The 10203-nt window shown below is 37.9% G+C and overlaps 1 protein-coding gene across 1 annotated transcript; it reads right to left on the minus strand.

The window, feature by feature from the left end:
* Positions 1 to 2068: 2068 nt before the first annotated feature.
* On the minus strand, positions 2069 to 4459 carry LOC106333657. The gene has a single exon (XM_013772076.1). It carries the CDS (start codon positions 4457 to 4459, stop codon positions 2069 to 2071), a length of 2391 nt encoding a protein of 796 aa, XP_013627530.1.
* Positions 4460 to 10203: the final 5744 nt, after the last annotated feature.

Genomic DNA, 10203 nt, shown 5'->3' on the forward strand with positions numbered 1-10203 from the left:
GAGAAATCATTCATAATAGAGTCGAGAGGAAACAGTGATCTCATGGCGTTGAAGAGGACATGAGGAGATAAAGTAAAATTAGGATCAGTCAGGTTCATGAGAGGATTATAGAGTTAAAAGGATATCGATTTTAAGCAGAGTTGCGGATCTCTGTTTAGATCGGCAGTTGAGTTCCAGACAACTGAGTTGCCGCCAGCGAAGAGACAACGAATCATTACGATGAACGTGCCTTGGTCTTCTTATAACTTTCGCATTGAATCTTTGACTCAAAAACTTTTGGTAAGCTTATTCTAGTTCACTTAATTTTGTTATTCGATTTAATATTAACATCCTTTTTCTGTTACAGATTGGAGTGATTTGTTGTGTTGATCATCAGTATCTAATCAAAAGAAGAGCCTTAAGTTTCATTATATCCAAGATATCTGATGTAGCTCGCGCTACGGATAACACAATGAGCCTATTTAGTCTAAGAATTCCTAGGATCAGAGTCTTCTCGAATCGTTGAGAATAACAATATTCTAGCCGATTGCAAGGATCAAGAACACCAAAGCTCTAAATATTATTAATCAAAAGAAGTAGTGCCTCTCACAAACCCAAGAGTCCACTATATATATAACTATGATAAGTCTTAAGTCCTTAAGGATTATGATCTAACATCTTATCCATAAGCCTTATTCCTAATCGTTAAAATAATAAATCATTAACACTTATCTAAAAAAAAGATTAATTGAAAAAGGAAAAGGAAACCAAAGCCTAAGGAAAACATGAAGATATCCACACTGCATCAGGTCCCGCTTGTGTCGATCAGCTGCGACTTTGTATTTTGCCAAAGAAATCTGTAAATTATCATGAACCTGTCCATGCAAATGGGCCAAAGATCCCACCAACTCGACTGCTTGAACATTCTCCCGACCAAGATCTGGCGCAAGACCAAGGTCCATAGGCCCCCTCGAAACCAAGCCATACACCACGCGAAACTGACAAAACCATGTACTACGATTGATGGCATGATTATGGGCAAATTCCGCCTTACACAATATCGTGTCCCAAGTCTTGATATTATCACCCACCAAGCAACGTAATAAATCTCCAAGTGATCTGTTGATAACCTCCGTCTGATTATCAGATTGAGGATGATACGCTGAACTCATGTCCAAGCTGGTACGGAGGAGACGCCACAATGACCGCCAAAAGTGACTGAGAAATCGCGAGTCCCGATCAGAAACAATGGACAATGGATGACCATGGAGACGATAGATGTCTCTGAAGAACAGTTGAGCTACTTGAACAGCATCAGTCGTCTTCTTACATGCCACAAAGTGTGCCATCTTAGAGAAACTATCCACAATAACAAAGATCGAATCATTACCGCGTTGAGTGCGCGGCAAACCAAGGACAAAATCCATACTTATATCGGTCCACGGCTGCGTTGGAAAAGGTAATGGCAAGTAGAGACCAGTATTCGTCGCATGTCCTTTTGATTTTTGACACACCGTACACCTCGCAATGAACCGTAACACGTCTCGTCGTAGTGTTGGCCAAAAATACGAAGATGTTACCAACTGAAGAGTTCTGTCACGCCCAACATGTCCCTCTTCGTGGAGTTCATTGACGAGCTGGAGACGGAGGCTGCAGTCAAGAACACATAGTCGATTATCATGAAACACGAACCCATCATGCAAAACATACTCCGAGCTCTTTTGCTGTTGTAGTTCTCGCCAAACAGAACCAAAGAACGGGTCGTCGGGATATAAATCCGCAAAGGTCGTGAAACCAGAGACCAAAACATGCATAGACGCCAGCAGAGAATGACGTCGGCTAAGGGCATCCACGACCTTGTTCGTCTTACCCGATTGATGTTTAATAACAAAAGTAAACTATTGTAAGTAGGCAATCCACGAAGCATGTCGTGCAGAGATTTTGTCTTGACTACCCAAGTGCTTTAATGCATCATGATCCGTGTAAAGAATGAATTATTGATGGAAGAGATAATGTCTCCAATGTTTCACAGCTTGCACGATCGCATAAAACTCAACATCATAGGTGTGGTACCTTGCTCGAGACCCAGCTATTTTTTCGCTAAAAATGCCACGGGTCGACTTTGCTGGCTGAGAACAGCTCTAATTCTGAGTTTACATGCGTCACAATGCAACTCAAAAACAAGAGTGAAGTCAGGGAGGACCAATATCGGAGCCGTCGTGAGTTTCTCCTTAATTGTGTTGAACGCGACGTCAGCTGCAGGTGTCCACGAGAAGCTTGTTCCGCGCATACAATCAGTTAATGGCGCCGTTATGCTGCTGAAGTGGTGAATAAAGCGTCTATAAAAAGAAGTGAGACCATGAAAACTCCAAACTGTGCTGATAGTAGTTGGGGTCGGCCAAGTTTTAATAGATTCGACTTTGCTTGGATCAACTTCCAGTCCACGAGTGGAGACGATGTAGCCTAAAAACAGAACCTCGGAAGCCCCGAAAACACACTTCTGCCGGGCAGCAAAGAGCTTATCACGCCGTAGTACTGTTAAGACTTCTTTGAGGTGCGTCAAGTGACTTTGAAGGGAAGCACTAAACACCAAGATATCGTCGAAGTAAACGACGACGAATTTGCCAATGAAAGGGCGTAACGCCTGATTCATGACTCTCATGAATGTGCTAGGTGCGTTAGATAAACCAAACGGCATCACCATCCATTCAAAAAGTCCTTCACGCGTCTTGAATGCTGTCTTCCATTCATCTCCTGGTCGTATCCGTATTTGATGGTAACCGCTTTTTAGATCCAATTTTGTGAAGATGGCCGCATGTCCTATTTGATCGAGCAGGTCATCTAGTCGCGGGATAGGAAAACGGTAACGAACTGTGATCTTGTTAATTGTGCGACTATCGACACACATCCTCCAAGATCCATCTTTTTTTGGGATCAATAAGGCGGGAACTGCGGTTGGGCTCAAACTTTCTCGGACGTGGCCTTTTGAAAGCAGCTCCTCCACTTGACGTCGGAGTTCGTCGTGTTCCTGCCGGCTCATGCGATAATAGGGCCGGTTTGGCAAAACTGAATTTGGCATCAAGTCGATGTGATGTTGTATATCACGTAATGGTGGTAGCTCATGAGGAAGATCTGTTGGAAAAACATCCTGGAACTCGGACAGTAGGTTAGTGAAAGCGTTTGGAACCTCCATTCTTGAAGCAGCGAGACATGGCGCCGCGATTACGGAAAACATGGGTGTGGTCGCGTCAAGTTCTGCCTCAAATGCTGCTTTAGGTAATGTGATGAGAGATTGGGGCGGTTGATCTTGTTGCTTCTTGTTTTGATCATCCACGCTGGGAGTGGAGGTTTTAGTATGCTCGTTCGATGGAAGCAGAGTGATTGTCCGATCCCCAAACGTAAATCTATATGTGTTCGTACGTCCCTTATGGAGGGTATCACGATCATATTGCCATGGTCTGCCTAGCAGCAGATGGCAGGCGTCCATAGGCGCGACATCACACAATACTTCTTCCTTGTACGTACCAATTGAAAACGCCACTAATGAGTGTCGCGAGACAAAAAGATCAGTGTCGCTATTCAACCATGCTAGCTTATATGGTGCTGGGTGCGGAGTCGTCTTGAAACCGAGCTTGCAAACTGCCTCCTGTGCGATCACATTTGAACAACTACCCGAATCAATTATTAACTTGCAAATCTTTCCTTGAATTGTACATGTGCGAAAAAGGTTAGATCGAAGCCATGACTCTTGTGATGGTTGAGGTTGAAGACAACTTCGTCGAAGAACCAGACAAACACCGGTATCTCCGTGAATCACATCCTCTGTGTCCTCGTGATCCGATTCAGACTCATCAAATAGTGGACTAGTATCGTCAGCGTCCTGGATCACCAGTCCTCGGCGTGTCTGCTTTGGGCAAGCGGTCTGAATGTGACCTCTTTTGCCACAAGTAAAACACCGAAGGGCATTGGTACGTGCTGGTCGCGAAGACGTACTTGTGTCTATCGTATTATTTGTTATGCTTGTGTCTGCTTGAGTAGTCTGTCCATCAATTTTGTTTGTTGTTTGTACCTCACTGAACGAGGTTTGTTGACTACGAGGGCGGGACGAGTTAGACGTCCGAGACGCACGAAGTTGCACCTCCATTGCTGCTGCTCGCTGATGTACCTCTGAGACGGATAAGGGTTTGAATTGCTGTAACGCGTTTTGAAGTTGCGGACGGAGACCTCCAATAAACCGCACTATCATCTGAGTCTCGGATTCTGCCGCTGGTACTCGTGCAGCATAGTTGAAAAAGTCAGTCGCATATTCCTCAACGGACCGATTTCCTTGTCGTAAGTTCTGTAATTTGTTATACAGAGTGCGGTCATAATTGTAAGGAAGGAAGTTGCGCCACATATGCTTGTTGAGTCGCTCCCAAGAGTTGTGTCGTTGTTTGCCTGCTTGTCGTCGTGATTCTCTGAGTTGTTGCCACCACGCCATAGCGCGTCCTTTGAATCAAGTGACGACCAAAGAAACTCGCATCTCCGGAGTCACCTATTTAAATTCTAAAATCTCTTCCACCATATGCGTCCAATCGATAAAATCTTCCGGATTCAAAGTTTCGAGAAATTCTGGTATTTCTTGTCGAAAACCAGAGTCCCAACGCGACGTATTTTCTCGTTCTCCGATGGGCCGGTGAGGACGATTATTGTCAAGGTGTTGTTGTTGCTGTATGTTGTGTACCGGTCGATCACGGTCGTGGTCTGCGAACACGTTCTCCACGAGGTCGTCATCATCGGTTTCCTCTTGACGAGGTCTGTTGAGTTGCTGCAGATCGGCACGAGCGTCGAACTGATTCTGCTGGCGCTCCAAAACTGTTGTCAAGGCATTCTCCATAGCTGTTTGTAATGCTTCTCGAAGGCCAATCTGAAAGGCCTCCAATGTTTGTCGGAAGTCCTCCTGTTGTTCATCGGGTCCCGGTTTGCGGGGAGCCATTGAAAAACGGATCGAGTCTTAGTATCGAAACCAAAACTTGATGGCTCTGAATACCAACTGATGTAGCTCGCGCTACGGATAACACAATGAGCCTATTTAGTCTGAGAATTCCTAGGATCATAATCTTCTCGAATCGTTGAGAGTACCAATATTCTTGACGATTGCAAGGATCAAGAACACCAAAGCTCTAAATATTATTAATCAAAAGAAGTAGTGCCTCTCACAAACCCAAGAGTCCACTATATATATAACTATGATAAGTCCTAAGTCCTTAAGGATTATGATCTAACATCTTATCCATAAGCCTTATTCCTAATCGTTAAAATAATAAATCATTAACACTTATCTAAAACATAGATTAATCGAAAAAGGAAAAGAAAACCAAAGCCTAAGGAAAACATGAAGATATCACGCTGCATCAATATATTTTCTCATTTTGATTGTTAAAATATTTATATTGCGAAACTGACTCTGTAACAGAGTTTGATAGCAAGATACTTACGTTTTACATACACCAAATCGAAAGAGACTCAACCTTTTTGAAACCTTTTATGGCTACTCTCTAATGTTTTTGTGGCTTTGTTTACTTGAAAATGATGGTGATTATTTATGTTTATTGTATGCTTTCAGTATGCTAAGTGTTGCTACACGCCTTTTATCTTCTTGGACTTGGAAACTGATTGGGTGATGAGGAGAAGGAAGTCGTTCTTAGAGGTGTTTAGCACCAGGTTCTTGCAAAACTGTAACACCATTTTATGGATCTGATGGTTTCACCTGCAAGCCATATGCAATCGCAGAACCTGGCTTCAATATGCCTTGCAATTATGCAGAGACTATTATAGGCAATGAGTCCTCCAGTTGTTTAAGCGAAGAATCTTTAGTCGCAAACTTTTTCATCTCTCTTCAACATTTGATCCATACCATAAATAAAAGACACCTACTTTTGGAATTGTTAAAACATATAACCGCTTGTCTGTTTCATGCCAACTATCCACAAAGACACATTTAGCTGACTACTTCTTGGCATCGTGTCAAGTAATAAAAAGATCATCTGCATTTATAAAGTGTGTTTATTAGCTTCTTATAGTCGTAGAAAACTTCTGTTCTACTTCTTTTGCTTCGTGGAACTACATGATATTTTCTATATTTTTGCAGGTACGGTGTTTAGATGATGTTACATGTCTTTTTGGTCTTATTGTTCAAATTACCACAGAGAAATGACGATATGTAGCAAGAAGTTATAATCCTCGGTAATAACTATTTATGCCATCTTCTTACTTCATCAATTTATTCAATTTATCTGTACAGTGAGTTTATGTATATCAAGCCAAATTTCTCAAGGTCATATATTGTTTTTGTAAAGAAATTAAAAGGTGTATATGAAAACACTTTTATTCTCAGGCAGCTTAATACATCTACTGCGGTGCTCTTCTTTTTGAAATCTTTCTAACACTTGATGAAAAGGGGAATCGCAAAAGAACAGCTTCTTTCTGATAATCGAATAATAGAACACCAAGCTTACAGGTAGATCAGTTACTTTACTGATATAGTCTAAACAAATGAATAGCCAAGAAGAAGACAAGGGGGCTACTCACCGAGATTACAAGTCGTCAACTCTCTATTTCAGCTGACCCGATGCTACATCAAGTGGCAAAACATCTCCCCCACCAATCCTAATACCAATATGGAAGTTCCAAGTTTTATCTTCTTCTGAAAATAACAAGAATATAGATTAACATAATTAATGAATATATATATTAAATGGACACTGTATGACAACAATAAAATAAAGGCAAGTCTATTTATATTTCTCTTCTGAGTCAACCAATCATTTCATGCACGTACAATCAAGAGACATGTGGCCTTTCCTACCATTTTATATATGTTTGTTCGATTGCTACATCAAGTTTGAACACTCTTTGCAAATTCTAAAAAAAGTTGTATTTCATGTACATAACTGATTTCTCATACTTGCCAATTCTAATATTTCTATAGCTATATATTTTTTTTAAATATTTGTGTGGTGTTAAAAGATAGTTCATTCTTTGGGTTTACGACGCTCAAAAAGATTATATTGAGTTTATTAGTAATGTCTAGCAGGATGAAGGAAACAAAAAAAAGATACAGAAAGTGGAGAAAGTGTAAAAATTTTTTTTAACAAGTTATCTCTATATATAAATAATAAATTTTGGATAAATAATAAAATATAATAAATAAAAATTATTAATTAATAAAATGCAGTAATTTCATAAAATATACAATAAATTAATTTTATATAAGGGAGTTAAAATAAAATAATATATATTTTAAAATTAATCATAACACTTATTTTGAAAATTCTAATAAGTTATTTAAGTATGGTTTATTTTTTTCAAAGATAGTAATATATAATACACTTATTCATATATTTGCCCAAAGTAGTAACAATAAATATTATGTTTTCATTATGTCTACCAAATTTAAAATAATCTTCTTTACATCTATTTTTCATTCTTTAAATTAGTAATTATTAAAATGTATAAAAAATAAAAGTACCAATAAATTTTTATAAATATATTTGAAAAGAAAATAAAATGTGAAAAAATTCCATCCTACTTACTATTATAGTAAAATAAAACAAACATTTAAAAATCTAAAATAATTACAATCATGTAATTTTTTTTAATATTGAAAACATATAATTTCTTAAATGAATAATAAACAACAAGTATAAGAGAATAACCTGAAGAAGATTAGTGAACAATAAATATCACTTTCCCTAGATACGTTCGGGCCACACCTGCCTACCGACGAATGTGATTTCACGCATTCAACATCACAAAAACTATTGAACAAATGAAAAATGATTTTTTATAAAAGAAAATAAATAACATAATACGTATAGGACACAAATACATAAATACAAGCTTTCTTAAAACAAATTACTAATTTACTTCCTTTATATACACGCCACGCTTGAATTGTCCTACTTTACACACATTCTCTCATCACCACAGAACCAGAAATCAGTAAACTATTTTCTGCTACTACATAACAGTGTCATAAACTAAAAATGTTCGTTACAATAAAATAAAGAAGGAGAACATTAAGATGCTACACACGATAACATCATATAAAACAACACAACTAATTAAAGTGTTTTCTTTGTAGGAACATAAGCGATGATGCACAGAAGCGATGATGCACAACAGAAGGAAGCTGGATCCTTTGGAAAGAAGTAACACAATGAGTAATTTAGAAGAACAAGGGGAGCTGAACTTGCAAAGACATGTGGACATGTCCGTTGCATTAGTTTTTTATTTTATTTTCAAGCTCAACGAAGTCAGAGCACTCCAAGTCTTTATTAAAAATAGATGCATGAACAAGTGTGGTGACAGAGGATGACACTTTCTACCACCGATGAAGCTAAAGTGTTCCAGGGAGCTGTGACATAATTAATCAATAGACCAAGAACCAACCCTTGGCAGGAGATTAGTGATACTGAAAATTAGATTCTGCAGTTCTGTGAAACACTCCGGACGCAACAAAGTCTCTTTATCTTCAGTGGAAGAAGACTCAAGGATAATCAGTGGCAGATGTAGAGAGGTAGGAAAGGGGGCAGCTGCTCCATATGAATTATTGAGAAAAAGATTATTTGCATTCATTTTTTGAAAATTTTATGATAAAGTGTTAAATTTCTTTTAATGCCCCCATGATTTTAAGGTTGAACTTTATATTGTCCTTGGTGAATCTTATGGCTGGCTCCGCCACTGAGAATAATACTCGTTTGTCGCATATTACTCAATGATTCTACTACCAGGATCTCAAATCTGCAACATGCTTGAAACACGAAGAAGGGAAGGCGCATATGTATCCAATTAGTTCATTTTAATTTTCAGATTATTAATGGTTACACTACATTTAAGATATTTTGGCTAAATTACATAAACCAATCATATTATAGTTTTAGTGTAAACTCACTCGCCCGTAGGGCGGACCAACCACTAGTATATATATATACTCTCTGTTTTTAAATGTAAGTAGTTTTAGCTAAAACCATTAATATTAAGAAATTTGATACTTTAAAAAAAATATCATTTAATGTATAAGTTCAACCAATCATAATGGTGCATTGAAATGTGAAAACAATTTATATTTTGAAACAAACCTTTTTAAAAAAAACTACTTATAGAGGGAGTATATATTATTAGACACAACATCGGATGTTGGAAGGGATCCTTAGTAATATATAAGTGATATCACTCAAATTTCCCTATGGAGTGAATTACTCTCTCAAATAAGAGGTTTAGATGTAGTATATAGGGATCGAATCCACAGAGACTCTAGGATTACACAATAGATTATGGTCTTTGAAGTAGGCTAGATTAATTGGTTTATAGGTTTTAAAGCAGTAAATGAACTGGTGAGCAAAGTTATTGCTCGATTGGTTTGTTTGAGGTTGTTAGCAGTTGGAAGAATAGCTAGATTCAAGTATATTCCCAGGTATGATAAGTAATACTTAAGTTGGGTCTTTAGGGGTTTATTGATATTAATTGTTCTTGAATTCAAAATAAGATATAATCAATCTGATTATCTAATCTGGATCTCGGATTTCAACTGTCGTATGTTAATCGTGAGAAAGTGTCGATCGATGATTCGTTAAGAACATCGATCGATACACCTTTCAAAATATCGATCGACAGAGCTGGCGCTGCGTCGATCGATGCTTCTTCCAGAAAGCTTTACGGACAGGTTTGATTTATATTCTCTAACTCACTAGATCAACTCTCGTCTGTATCTAGTCAGTTAGATCATACTACTTTATTTTCAGATATTGAGTCAAACAATGACTTGATCTCAATTAATCCTAAGATCTAAGTTTAAAGGGTGATCAATCCTAAACTTAGCTTTAACAACAACTAGATGAAAACCTATATTATTAAACACTCTAACAATTGTTTGTGTCAGTAATACATTTATCAACCTACTGAGAAACCTAAATCTAACAGTAAGGACTATTCAGACATATTCATGAAACACATAGTTATGATGGTCTGAATAATACTTAAATAAAATGAATAATAAGAGTAAGCAACAAAATAAGTGAAAGCAAGGGAGTTCAAGATCTTCTCTGTTTTGCAGTATTGATCTATTTCTCCTATCCTAAGATCTATCTTTTCAATGGTGGTTTCTTGCTTTCTTCAAATTAGGTCTAAGACGGTCTCTAGGCAAATCTGCCTCTAAAATGATACAAAACCCTAAAAATATAG

This window comes from Brassica oleracea, chromosome C1 (assembly GCF_000695525.1).
Source record: "Brassica oleracea var. oleracea cultivar TO1000 chromosome C1, BOL, whole genome shotgun sequence".
In the NCBI taxonomy this organism is placed as follows: Eukaryota; Viridiplantae; Streptophyta; class Magnoliopsida; order Brassicales; family Brassicaceae; genus Brassica; species Brassica oleracea.

What these genes read in the sequence shown, in the direction of transcription:
- LOC106333657 (XM_013772076.1), bottom strand. Translation starts at nt 4,459, where the DNA reads ATGGCGTGGTGGCAACAACTCAGAGAATCACGACGACAAGCAGGCAAA.